Here is a 14,646-nt window from a genome sequence, read left to right as displayed (position 1 = left end):
TGATTGTATATAAATTTAAAGATTTGCTAATGAGGTACCTTTTGTATAAGCGGACATACGAAGGGTCAGAGCAACTTTAATGGGCCGACTCAAATGGACGGCGATTTTGTTCGCTTTTTATTCATTTGGATCGGCCAGGTGGATACGAACGTTCGCTTTCGTGTTTGGGTCAGCGCATGCGCCCAACGCTGGCTCGACCCATTTTTGACGACGCGAGAGAAAAAAGAACATGCAATAATTATACATTAAAGCCAGCCACGAAGGCCGGCGAGAGTCCACGCGTCCACATTAACATTAACGAAAACTAAAAATAAACTAAACTATGAGGCGGCGCGCTGCCCTAGCCGTCGTCGTCGTCGTCCTCGGGGTCCATGAGGTCGATGAGCGTCGGCGCATGGCCGGTCCAGGAGAACGCCGAGTTCCAGAGGGCGTTCATGTCTGGCGTGGGCTGTGCCGGCACTGGCGCGGGCTGTGCAGCCGCCTGTGCCGCCGCGGCCTGGCGCGCATCCTCCTCGGCCTCGGCATCGCGCTCGAGCATCTTGAGGTACTCGCCGTCGCGGTGCTCCTCGGCTAGCCGGACGTCACGCCAGTGCTCGAGGTACGCCGCCTCCTGCGCCGGCGTCGCCCCCACCCAGACCGGCGGCGCGCTGACCCACTCGCGCACTACTCCCGTCCAGGAGTAGCGCTCGATCGGCTCCGGCTCGACTTTCATAGGGGGCGGCGGCAGGACGCAGTCGCCTGCCGCGGAGAGGGCCATGGCCTGCGCCATGGCCGCCTCGTATGCCGCCTCCTCTTCCTCTACCGCCGCCGCCCTGCGCCGCTCGTCCTCCTCGCTCTCCCGGTAGACCCCCGCAAGGGCAACCTGGTAGGCGGTCTCCGCCGCCTGGTCCTCCTCGCGGACAACGAGCGGGGGCGGTGGCACGGTGCGGTCGACCTCGCGGACGTCGCGTCGCCTCGCCTCCTCGTGCTCGAAGGCGATCCAGCGCGCCTAAGTTGGGCGAGTCGGAGGCGTAGGCGGAGTCGCGGCGCTGCTCCGGCGTCAGAAGCACCCGTCGGCGCTGCACCTTCTCCTCGTGCGCCCTGGCCGACCGCGGGGCCGCCTGCACCGGGATCTTCTCCGGATCTAGGTGCCAGTTGTGCGGCAGGATGGCATCAGGGTACGGGAAAGGCACGCGGTGATACCAGTGCCACTCCGCCTTGTGCACCGGCACATTGATGCGATGCCTCGATCGGCGAGCTGGCGCCGGCGGAGGCGGGAGAAACTCCGGGGGAAAGGGGATGGCGGGCGACTTGCCCTTGGCCTTATTGTTTCTGCCGGCGCCGGAGAAGAGCCCCATTTGGCACGGCTGGGGTGGCTAGGGTTGGCTAGGGTTTGCCGGCGACGGGGGAGCGAGCGTGACTAGATGGGGACGGGGGCTGGATGGATGACGACGGCCCTGCCGCACGATCGGCTTAAAAAAGGACGACCGTCGTCGCTGACGTGTGGGCCCAAGGTAATAAATTAAGCTGACCAGGAAGGTGGCGGGCGGTTGGACGACCGCCGGGTGGGGCCGCGGCGGACACCGAGAAGGCGCGCGCGGCGTCCGTTCCGCGTCCGCGCCGACGTATTTGGGGCTCAAATTTAGGCCGCAAATGCGTCGGCGCGGACGCGAAGCGAACTCCATTTGAAATTGGGTCGCCGTGTTGGGCCTTCTCTTTTGTCCGTGCCAACCCATACGGACGGCGGCGGACGAAATAGGTCGCCTCATTGGAGTTGCTCTCACCAATCGTGTTCGCGGACGTTTAGGCCGGATTAGCAAGGTCTGGATGTGTGTGTGCCAGAATTTTTTTTTGGAAAAAAACTAACGCCCACACGCGTGGCATTTTGCACATCGTCTACACGCCTTCTTTACCACTCATTTGCCACACGTGATCAGATGACATCAATAGGAATTTTTTTGGTTTCGGCTTAAAAATATTTTATCTGTTAAGTAAAAAATTAAATTAAAGATCCGCTTTCACCATTAAATCCGTCTCGACGAGATCTTTAAAACTAGACCTCTTGTTGATATGTTTCGACGATTTTTTTCCTAAAAGTTACCATGATGTTTACACTGTAGTTGTCATGGTGCTTAAACTAAAGTTGTCATGTGGCAATTTCAGTTTGTAGAGCATGGCAATTTTAGTATTTTGATGATGGCAACTCCAGTACTTTGACTATAAAAATTATTTTTTGTATGAACCATGGCAATTTTAAGTGCATGTATCATGACAATTTTAGTTTATGATTCATTGCAAGTCTAATTTAATAATTCCCGGTTTTATAAATGTCAGAATTTACTTCTAAACATAGAAGAAAATAGCTGAAACATACTACGGCAACTTCTGTATAAACACTATGGCAATTCATATGCAATAGACATAGCAACTTTTAATAATAAAAAATTCGTTAAAATATATTGATATGAGATCTAGTTTCGAAGATCTTGTCACGAGGAAAAACGAATCTTCAATCAGATTTTTCATTTAAAAGATAAAATATTTTAAAAATTCAAAAATATTCTCACATGTATATATGCGGTGACATGACGCAGTCTGTGTTATAAAACGTGTGGGCGGATATCGCTCTCACCACATGTATGGGCATTAGCGTTGTTCATTTTTTTTAGTCACACGGGGCCGGAATAGCTAGGTCGGCTAGATGCTTTTACCGTGACCAAGGCATGAAAAGCCGTTCTCGTAGTAGGCCGCTGCTCCATCCGTGCATTCACGCATGTAGCTGCAGGCAGGAGCGAGTAGAGACATCACGTGGCCAACAGAGACGCCTGAATTGAAGACAAGACGAGCAGTGCCAAACGCAAACGCCTCCTCCTCTTTAACGCGCCTGCCCCGGCTCACACTCACAGGCCGATCAGCCGTGCATCGGTCCATCCCCTTCCCCGTTCAGCGGCACGGCGTCCCATTCCCAGTCCCAGACACGCGTTCCCTTCTGATGACACTGATACGATGCGACGCCGGCTGTTCCATTCCCTTTGTCTTGCCTCAAGACGAAAGCCTCAAAAGCCTCCCCCTCCCCATCGAACACGACAACTCCCGGGAATAAACCAACCACAGTGCCACTGCCACAGTGGCCCACTGCACGTACCCGCGCCCGGACGCAACGCGAGCATACACACACTTCCACAGTACAGCACTACAGGTGCACCAAGTGCAGGGTGGTACATCAACTGTACATGCCTTAAACCGCTAACGGCTCCAACTCGGTGTGTGATCGGATCGACGGGGATTTAGCAAGAACTATATGCATGCAGAGCTAATCGTTAACACGGGAGTGAGTGCCAAAATCAATATTAGCGGCAGAGGTTACTGGAGTGGGCATTGTTTATTTACAGCTTGTAGATGATGAGGAAGCATGGGAGCACGGCCCGCCGGTCGAACACCACCAGCTCGCCCTTGCCGCCGCGGACGGAGTCGTACTCCTTGGCGGCGGCCTCGGAGCATGGCCCCTCCGCCACCCGCCCGGCGATCACCCTGCACAGGAACATGGCCCGCCGGCCGGTCTCCGGCCCGCGCCCGCTGGCGTGCGCGCCGCCGCTGCCGTCGAAGGTCCGGACGACGCGCAGGGACGCGCTGTCCGAGGAGGAGGAGCACCCGTGCGGCGGGGCCGGGGAGAAGCGCATCATCTCGTTGCCGTCGGCGGCGCTGCGGGAGGCGCCGCCGGCCCGCGCGCGCACGGCGGCGCGGTAGTCCTCGAAGCGCGCCACGGCGCGCGCCTGGTTGTGGACGCGGAACAGCATCTCCACCTCCCCCGCGAACGCGCCGCCCGCAGCGCCGGCCGGCGCCGGCGGGAGAGGAGACCACGACGAGAGAAAGATGATCTCGACCACCTGCCGCGAGGAGTGCCCCGCCGGGAGCTCCGTCAGCGCCGGCAGCGGGCCGAGCGGGCCGGGAGGAGGCGACGGCGGCACGGACGTCGGCTTCGCCGCCTTGGGCTTCTTGGTCGCCGAACTAGTCTTCGAGCTCGACTTGAGCTTGGGCTTGCACGAGGAGACGTCCCTTTGGGCGTCGCCGGAGCTGGCGCAGCTCGACCGGAGCAGGAGGTGCGACTTCTTTGGCAGTGCCGCGACGTCGTCAGCCGCCATGGACTTGCAGTGGAGGGACCGGACCCAGCTCGCCGCGGCCGTCGGACGGCGCCCGAGCGGCGGAGGCTTCTCCGGCATGAGTCGGCCGGCAGCTAGCTGACGTTGTGTTTTGTAGTGCTGCTGTCTCGTCTCGGCGCTCGCTCGGCAGACTGAGAGTGAGTGAGGGTGGTGGCGTGGTAAAGTAGGAGGCGAATGCTTATTGTGGTAGTAGTGTTCCTGTCGCTCGGCAATTTGTATGCTCCAAACTTTGCTGCCGAGGTAATGGCAGCGCAGGTGGAGATGCTGCTGCCAACTGGCCTTGTAGCGCCGCAGTCAGTACTGAGCAGTACTAGTACTAATATAAGAAGAAGAATTACTATGCCAATTTACTGGCACTACTCCACTGGAGGTGCAATTTGTGGTGGACCGGCCGGCAAGGCTTTTCTGGCCGATCGATCCTGGTGACCAGTGTTGACTGTTCAAACTGTTATTTTAGACCGCTGTTGACAACAGTTAAAACTGAAGGACTAAGCGAGGCAGCCATGCATGTTGGTGAATCTCAGGCCTGTGGAGTTATGGTGTTGTTTGTGAACTCTTTGATCGTGTTGGTCCTTCAGCTGTTCAGCCAGCATGTTGTACTGTACAATTTGGTGGCGCTCGATCCATATTGTCCTTTGGAAAACCGAAATGGGGCACGTACATACATCTTGCCTTTTAAATGCGACGCAAGTCAATAATAAAGTTTACCTAACGGCAACGTACCACCATGTACTACTCACACGGAAGTCCACCCATGCATCTTTTGAAATACTCCGCGAAAACGGACGGAACGACATGTTGGCATCGAGCAAGAAGAGCATTATTGGTCGTTACAGAGAAGCGTCATATGCTATCGAATGTACTAGGGTGTAGGCAGGCTCTCGTAAAGATTCCACGGGCCCCGTGCCATGCTCTTGCTATGCACGCATGGACGCTGTACGTAGGACGGCAAATCGGACAAGTCAAAAAGCGAGGCCACGGAGGAGGCGTGTGAGGCGGACGGACGTATGTCCAACTGCGCTACTGTTGTGCGTGTCATCGGTCACGGCACTCACGCAATATCAGATGAGACCGATCCAGACGCCCCTCGATCGCGCGTACCGTGCGTTCAACGGCGACGTGGCCCCGGTCTTCTTCGATCGATCTCCCGTGACATCACCGGTTTCAAGGTTAGGGTTCCGTAGTACCAATTTTTCTTGTCGCCGATATCCATCACAAATTTGGTTTCTTATTTTTTTAGACGCCGATAACTGTCACATGTGTGGGCGTTAAGAAATCTGCCCACACGTTTTGTGTGGTGCCTAAGAGGACCAGCTCACACGTCTGTGTGTGAGCAAAAACAATTAGCGCCCACACGTCTCTTTTTTTCCCTCTCGGTCCCTCTTACACGCGTGCGTGTGGGCGAAATAGATAACGCTAACACGCCCGGTACGTCAGGCCTCGTACCTCATGGTCCCGCACGTCCCACGTGATACTTTACCGCGTGCCCCGCAGTTGCCATGGGCCGGACCCTCGTCCATATTCGTTTAAGTGCAGTTGCCATGTCGCTGAACTACGGTTGCCGTGTCGGACAACTACAGTTGCCATGTTTGCTCAACTGCAGTTGCCATCTCAGGTCAAAATTTCAGATTGCCATTTTTTGGACAACTACAGCTGTTGCCATGTGTGGTCTGGTCTACTGCAGTTGCCATGATTTCAAAACTTTAAGAGTTGCCACCTACTAACACTAGGCAGTTGCCATGTAGCGCTACAAAAAAAGGCATGCAAAAAACATGTTCGGGTAAAAAAGAGAGTTGCCATGTGCTCACAAGCACGCTAGGGCAGTTGCCATTTAAAAAAAAAGAGTTGTCATCTGCTTACGTGCACGCTAGGGCAGTTTGCCATGTACCATGCAAAACATATGGCAACTGACATGTTCGGGTAAAAAAAGAGAGAGTTGCCATCTGCTTGCAATCATACTAGGGCAGTTACCATGTACACTGCAAAAGGCATGGCAACTGGCAGCTTGGGTGTGGGAGAGGAGGCGGGTGTGTGGGCGAGATGACAAACGCCCACACACCAGCCCTTGTGCGTGACTGAAAAACTGGTGTGTGGGCGAACTGCTAAACGCCCCCACAACGGCCCCTCCGTGTGGTAAAACAGATGTGTGAGCGACCTCTCTCACACACCACACACGCGAGTTGTCCTACGTGGCATACAAAATCAGCTAATTTGTGCCAGGATTCATGCAGAAGTTACTGGATGATGATGGAGGCGTGTGGACGAGTTGGTTAACGCCCACACGTGTGGGCGTTAACATTTTCGCTTTTTTAACGGTCTTGTTAAATTTCAATTGACTGAGATTTGGTTATGTCTTAGTGATGCTACATTTATGAGATCTTACATTAAGAATCATGTAAAAAATTCAATTTTTTTTACATGTTATAGGCCTGTTTAGCATCCCTCCAACTCCATGCTCTCACTCCGGGAGTTGATGGAGTTGAAGGTAAAAAGTAGGAAGCGGGGGAATAGGTGCTCTGCAGATTCTAGAATTTCAGGAAGTGGTGAATTGCCGAACAGCCCCTATGTCTACATAGCCACTCTTTTTTTAAATCTAAATGATAGTCAAAACTAAACCGGATTATGACAAGGTGGACCCACCTGGCCACGTGCGCACGGGGCGGCGGAAAAGACCCTAATGACCGTCATCTGGTCCACTTGGTCCGATTGGACCAAGTCAAAACGACACGAGTCTACCCACTCTCTCAGTCTGTTCATAGTCACTCGTTCGCTCTCCCTCTCTCTGTCAGTTGAGTTCGACGCCGGCTGCGACCCCACTACTCTTCATCGCTGAGCCACCCCGCGGTTGTGAATAAAACCCCACCCCTTCGAGCAAGTACAACCACTTCCCTATTTACCCAAGCCTCTACCCCATTGTGTAAAACCCTAACATGATGGATCCAGGGCTCGCTGAGTGGACGGATGAAGAAGAGGAGGTGGTGGAGGCGAGGACGGTCAAAGTGCGAGCACAGAGAGTACCGACGCAAAGGGTGCAAAGGTAACTGGCATAAGGCGGCTACCCCTTGGAGTACATGTGCCGACTGTCAGACGGGATCCTGGAGCACTACACCGACGATGAGTTTGAGTGTGTGTGATCCCTAGTGGATCCAGTCGAACATACGAGCAAATCATCCATTGAGTGAGGAGGGAGGCTCGTTGCTCTCCCGATCTAGCTATCAGGGCGTGCCGGCTCTGTTTCTTGCACCCATGATCATGTAACTCTCATTTAGCACATGTTAGTCTCTTTGTAATGAGTCAATGTATGAATCTTTGTGGTGAACATATGTATGAATGTTCATGATCAAATGAATGTTTGTGACCAACCTATGTGTGAAGTTATGTACCAGTGACATAGCATCACAATGTCAGTTTTAATCTTCTTGTGATCAGACATGTGTATTTTTTCACATGTAACATTTGTACTGCGTATATCAAATTGAAAAAACTACCATAATTGGGCATAGTCTATCAAATAACTACCAACATGATCCCAGTCTATATAAATATACCAACAAGATATTACCATAGTTGGACAAAAGCTATCAAATAACCAATTAATGTTAATCTATCCTCAAACTATTTCAAACTATAGAAAACTACATAAATCTATCAAATAACAAGTTCTTCATGTCCATAGCGGCATAATTCAAGAACACAGACCACACCATATGTCATTAGATCATTACAAACATGCTCAAGTTGCAAACACACACACACACACACACACACACACACACACACACACCTTAGTTCGGTACATCATAACTAACAAGCTCGAGTTCAACATCACACATAAATTGTTTCAAATAATTCAACATCACAGACAAGATAGTATAGTAATTTCCACTTGTAGTGAAATACTCTATCATCCTGCTATTTGGCATACTCTTCCTCTTTGACACAACCTGCACATCAAATAAACAAGAAGGTATGGGTGAATTGAAGGCTCTATATGCATCTCTTGCCACGCTTGTATCCATGGTATTTTTTTGACTGAAGTGGTAGTAGAAGAACTTGTGCTTTTGGAAACCTTCTGTGAACCCTATCCTTGATGAAAATCAACTCAAGAGATTTCTTCAAGTTCATCGACAGACTGAAGACCGCTTGTGCCATGAACAACTTCCTGACGACCTTGTCGAGCACTTGTGGGAGCTACATGCGCGTTCAACTTATGCATGTTTACTTTGAATGCATTTGGTTTAATTTGAATTCAAATTTAAATTTCATAAGTTGTGTATTTCAAACTATGATGAATGACATGTGTTTGAGACAAAAATATTTGAGGCATTTTGATGCTAAAATGATTTTGTCTATGTATGTATACACCAGTGTAGAGAGAAACAGAAAAATAACACATTATATGAAAAAAAACTTATAAGGGAACTGCTACAATGTCACACCTATCAAACCCAATAAAATCACCGAGATAACCCTAATAAGCATTTATAGGGGAATAAATTTTGGGGAAGCTATTGGAGATGCTCTAACCTTCTCCTCCTCCTCATGTTTAGGAGAATTGAAACCGCACTTCATATACTAAGTTTTAGTTTTACCAAGTCTAAAACTAAAGTGCCATCTCATAGTGTATATTCTTTGTGGATGATGCGGTGCTAGGCGACAATAGTTGAAGGAGGGTTAGTAGATAGTTAAAATTTCAACACATAGCAACAAACGAAATTGTGTGAGGAAGTAAGGGCATCTCCAACGCTGACCCTCAAACCGGACACCACATCCGTCCGCGGACATGGGTGCGGGAGGCGGCCATCCAAAGCTACTTGCATCTGTGGTTGCATTTCAAATGAAATTTAATTAAGTTGATCAAATTTGATGTAAACTCAAACAAACCAGACGATATTCATTTAAACTGTGATAATTCTTACATAGAACATCGTCTGGCGAATGAAAAACGTTAAAAAACCTAACCCTATACTTCATGATGACCTCGTTGACCATGTTGGCCTAGCCGGCGGCTCCTTCGTCATCATCGCCGTCGTTGGGCTTCGGGCGGCGGAAGGGCGCGACGTCGCCTCAGGGCTTCCCGGCAGCCACCTGAAGCTCGTGGATTATCCTCTTAGCTTGCTTTCGTGTCATGCATAGTGCAACTACGACCACCGACAATGTGGTCGGGGAAGAGGACGACCGGCCTTGAAGGAGGCGGCGATGGCGGTGGACTCTCGGAGTGACTACTCCTGGCCGTACTTGGCTATTTCCTTGTCGAGGCAGCGGAGACGACGCTTGCTGGTCTCCGCCGCCATCTTGGAGCGGTCGAGGGCCCAGGCCGTGGCCAGTTCCAAATCTGCCATGATGTGTGGCAGCGATACGTCGGAGTCCGCGAACTCCGAACGACGCGCCGTGTTGCGCCTGTCCCACCGGCGCAGCTTCACCTTGAAGGCCCAGGGAGACGGCGAGCACTGCTCCTCCATCACACGTCGGGGCGGCGACGGCGACAAGAGCCGCTCATCCTTGATGCGTTGCCAGATTTGGATGTTGTGGTTGCGCGGGGGAGAGTGGCAAGGGGACGCGGGCTCCGGCTTGACGTGCAGGAGTGTCTCTGATGGCGCCGACAGGTTGTCGTCGTGGATGAGGGAGCGACGGAGCATTACCTCCATCTATTGCTCGTACTCCTTGACAATCACGGCGTACACCGCGTCCTGCGTCGCCGGTTGCTGCTACGGCAGTTGGTCCTCCTCGTTGCCAGAGGAGATGACGATCTCCTCCTTTGCCGAGGTATCGATCGCCGATGAGGATGACGACCCTGGAGTGCGAGGGCGATGTTACCACGAACCACCGGAGGCCGTTCCGGAGCCGACGTCTCCCCGCGCAGGTGCCCATGACTTGCCCATCGCCGGGGTTGTAGATGAAGAGCAAAGGTGAGGTTGGAGGTGCGGAGCGATGCGGTGAGTACGATGTGGATGGCACCGGAGCACGGCTTATATCATCGGTCAGGCCATGTGAACGAACAAGCCGCTTCAATGCGGCGCATCGGCCGAAGTTCGTTTCTCGGGAAGTCGCGTCCGTATTGAAGTTGTGGTTCCTGAGAGATCACGTCGGTCACCCCCCTCTCCTGCCTCCGGTCACATGGTGCGGCATCAATGTCGGCCACTACATGCTCTAAGCCGACATTGATGCGGCACGGGAAGTGGCATGTGCACGAAAAAGTGCGAGAGAGGCGGGTTGGATTGTTTGGTTGGCAAGGTTAGTCAGATGCGGGCGTGGCAACGGTCATGATGCCCGCAAAGCCCCCCTCCACGTTTGTGTCCGGTTTGTGGGGAAAAGTGCGTCTGGACTGCCGAATAGACGGATACAAGACCATGTTGGATGGCAAAACGCGTCCGGACCGCTCGGTCCGGACGGTTGCAGGTGGTTTGAGGGTCGGCTTTTGAGATTCCCTAAGAAAAGACTTCTTTCTTTTCTATTTTTGGCGAGAAAACCTCCAATCTATTCATCAACTGTCAAGGTACTAAGGTAGTACAAAGAACACCAGAAGTAAAAAATACATTTAGGTCCGTGGACCACCTAGCGACGACTACAAACACTGGAGCGAGCCGAAGGCGCGCCGACCTATTCGCCCCTCACTCATCGGAGCCGGGCAAACCTTGTTGCAGTAGACAATTGGAAAGTCATCATGATAAGGCCCCATAGGACCAGCACACCAAAACAGCAACCATCGCTGATGAAGAGAAGCGTAGATCGGAAGGATCCAACCTGTAGACACACGAACATGCACGAGCGAAAACAGGATCCACCGAAGACAAGCGATGACCGAATCCTCCGAGATCCTCTGGAGACAAACCTCCACACGGCCTCCGATCGATGATGTTAGGAACACCACCGGGACGGGGACTAGGCGGGAAGAACTTTATTCCATCTTCAGAGTGCCCTCGCCGCCTCGCCTCTCTGAGCAGGACACAAACCTTAACAGAACTCAAAAAAGCATGAAAACGAAGCCTTCCTGCTGGCAAGGGTCCGGATCCACCGCATCCATGACCCTAAGACCACTGAAGACGAGGTAGACCGGCGGCAGCACCGGCGGGAAGCACGAGAAACCCTAGTCAAAGGGTCCTGTTTCTTCCGCGGGAAGGAAGAAAACGATTGCTATTTATTTTGTTTACGAAGGAATTATTTCTCCTGGATGGAAAAAACTTTATTTTTGCGAAAGAAAAACTTCTTTATTAATATGGAGTTAATTAGCATGTTGTACGTAACATAAAATAAGCCTCAAAGGGTGCTTTCAGTGGGTTATCTCAAATTCAGTTTCCAGTATTCAAAATCAATAAACACGAATATATGTACTCGGAGGATATATATATAGTAAACTCCTACTCCGATCCATAATCGGTCCGACAAGGCAACCGTCGTCACGAATAAGCAATGTTGTACGCGAAGTAAGCAAATATGTCGTACACTCAGTCATATCTGCATTTCAGAGGCACTTGGTATCTGAAGTTTTGAACCGAAGCGACCTAATCCAATGTTTATGCGTGCGTGCGTGCGTGCGTGTGTGCATGCGCTCTCGCGTCTCGACCCCACGGAGCGAAAGTACTCGTGGCTTCGTAAATCGTAACACGCTCCATGCCGTTATTTTGAATCTTTGTGGTGGTGTAACCATGAGACTTTGGGACGCGCGAGAATATTCACTAATGCAAAGTGTGGTCACACACCGAGCACGTACTCTACGTACTACTGTACGTAGTACCACCCCAGTGTACAGTACTGGTAATCTCGAAGTTCAAATTAATTCAAACAGAGACGGATAAAGAAGAGACGGTTGACAACAAGAGCGAAGATCGAAGGCAAGCGCATAGCATCGGAATCCGGAAGTCTGCCGCGGTAAAGATACTCCACTAGGGCCAAGCCGAGATCGAGGGGGTGATTTGAACGGAGGCCCAGCCTTTGCTTGATCACGCGTGCGCTCCTACGGACGTACCTACGCGCGGTGCATCCGCGATCGACCGTGCCCAGGAGGCCAGGAGCCCAGGACCGAGGCCGGTAGGCCACGCCGAGGAGCGAGAGATGTTTGAGGCTCCATGGCATCCGGTGACCATACATACTGTAGCACAGCCTGGTCCTGAACCGGTGAACTTTGGCTCGTCAAGTCTGCTTGGTGTTCTGGAGTGTTGGCCGTTTCTTGCAGACGGGGCGGTGCTATATCCTCCTGCTGTGCTGTATCTCCACTTTGCCCCCCACCCCCGTCGTTGGTGTTACCTAGCGAACGACAAAGGAGCGTGTAGTAACTGATAAATGTTGTCGTCCCGCTTTTTATTACTGTTGTAGAACTGCGAGGCTGGTAAAAAAACTAATGAGAACATTGGGGATATTTGAGATAAGAAGCCTAGAAAAACTGAGGACATTTAGTACTTCCTCCGTCCGAAAATACTTGTCATCAAAATGAATGAAAAATGATGTATCTAGAACTAAAATACATTTAGATACATCTTTTTTATTCTTTTCGATGACAAATATTTTCGGACGGAGAAAGTACCATCTATGCACTAGATGTGCAGATTCGCTGAATACAATTAACAAGTACTACTACTAACTCCATTCCATATTAGTCGACGCTCACATGGACCGTTTTATATTAGTGAACAATTAATTAAGGTGATATGTGAGTCTCAAAGCGTGTGCATCCACCTTTGCGTGAACTACATATGCCGGTTATCACAAATAACTTATGCATATAACGGTTGCACCGCTACTGCACACTAGATTAGATGTGACTTAGTTAATTCTCGTCTAAATGAGAGCTAGCCACACCTTAGTTAATTCCTCAATATATAGTACGCCTCCCTTCGTTCATAAATATAAGATTCTTTTGGATATTTTAACATGAGGCTCTTTTCACTATTTTGACCCTTTTAGAAAACTTTCGCACAAAATGAATTTTACACAAAACTATTTCACGATTTGACCCTTTTGACAACGCCACAAGCCATGGCGTTTCTTCTCTATCTGGAAACGCCGAGCTAGCCAGCGTTGCTGGCCTGGTCGGGACGCTATGTGGCAGGACATAAACGCTAAAGTATCTCGCGTTGCTGGAAACGCCAAACATGGCTGGCGTTGGTGCCCATGCATGAAACGCCATGGGTGTTGGCGTTGCAAGTAGCTTGCTCATATTTCTGTTTACTTATAAAGTGGAGCAACCCTAGCTAGTTCGGCGTTTTTAAATAGAGAAAAAACACCACGGTTTGTGGTGTTACCAAAAAGGTCAGATCATGAATATTTTTGTGTGAAGTTCATTTTATGCGAAAATTTTCTAAAAGGGTCAAAATAATGAAAAAGGCCTTAATATGAATTATGTATGGACTGAAATAAGTGAACAAACACTCTAAAATATGTCTATACATTTGATTCAAAAAAATTAAAACATCTTATATTTTTGAATGGAGGGAGTAACTAAGCTTAACAACGTCCCTAAATACTACTCCTTCTGTACCGAAATACTTGTAGTTGGGGGGAACTTGTACTAATTTCCCCCAACTACAAGTATTTTGGTATAGAGAGAGTAGGCTATAATCTACTTCATGCCCTCTCTTGATTTGTTTATTTTATTGACTTTCCAGTCAGTGTTGATAGCAAATAAGCATAGTACTGTAACGCGAAACTCTGTGGTTTGTGATGGACAGCAAATATAAGTGCCAACAAGTTACGAGTGTGCGATGGTGTAAAAGTTAGGTCATTTTGTATACTTGTGATAATTTGAACCCCTGAGGAAAATTTTTGCTACACGTATTATGTATCATAAGAAAGAGCCGCGGGCTATCTTCAAAGTGCTTGAAGGTGCAACTCTCTATATTTTCTTAAATATAATCCGCACTTTTGGGACGAAACGAGGTGATGTGTGAGTCTCAAAGCGTGTGCATTCATCGTGGATGCACACGCTTTGAGATGCTAACAAGTGACATGCTGCATGCGCCTCGTCACTTGTAGCAACATGAGAGTTTTCTTTTTTCCGGTAGATTTATTTAAAACATTTTATCTTTGGAACCGTGTGAACAAAACCCGAACAGTTTTACTGTTGGATTTTTTGTTTCGAGATCTTCAAAACTATATCACATGTCAATAGGTTTCTATGAACTTTTTTCCACAAAAAATTCCGAAAAATTGGAGACCTATAAAAGGAAACTAAAAAATACAAAAATAGAAAGAGGAAAAACCGGCAACCAAAAAAAGAATGCAAAAAGAGGAAGAAAAAAAAACAGAGCCTGGAAGCACGGTTGTGGTTGTTTATTTGTTTCCCTTTTTTAAGAAGCACGGTTGTGCTTCTCGCGAAAACAAATATATACTTTCACGAGAAGCAAATCTCTACTTCTTGTGAAAGAACATCCTTTTTTGCGGAAGCAAATGTGTGCTTCTCATGAAAGCACATTTTTTCCTATTTTTGAGAATCACAGTTCGCCAAAGCAAAGTTTTGTTTTCACGTGCTTCTCGCGAACGCATAGATTTTCTTTTCCGAGAAGCACAATTA

At 49.8% G+C, this 14,646-nt stretch overlaps 1 protein-coding gene across 1 annotated transcript; it reads right to left on the bottom strand.

Annotated features, from left to right (window-relative positions):
• Window positions 1–3,007: 3,007 nt before the first annotated feature.
• Window positions 3,008–4,413, bottom strand: LOC119319480. The gene has a single exon (XM_037593956.1). It carries the CDS (start codon window positions 4,197–4,199, stop codon window positions 3,366–3,368), a length of 834 nt encoding a protein of 277 aa, XP_037449853.1. The 5' UTR covers window positions 4,200–4,413; the 3' UTR covers window positions 3,008–3,365.
• Window positions 4,414–14,646: the final 10,233 nt, after the last annotated feature.

Source organism: Triticum dicoccoides, chromosome 6A, assembly GCF_002162155.2.
Source record: "Triticum dicoccoides isolate Atlit2015 ecotype Zavitan chromosome 6A, WEW_v2.0, whole genome shotgun sequence".
Taxonomy (NCBI): domain Eukaryota; kingdom Viridiplantae; phylum Streptophyta; class Magnoliopsida; order Poales; family Poaceae; genus Triticum; species Triticum dicoccoides.
Note: the sequence above shows the minus strand (reverse complement) of the source record. Positions and strands in the feature narration are given on the sequence as shown.

Coding starts and splice junctions, on each gene's coding strand:
- LOC119319480 (XM_037593956.1), bottom strand. CDS start 4,199: ATGCCGGAGAAGCCTCCGCCGCTCGGGCGCCGTCCGACGGCCGCGGCG.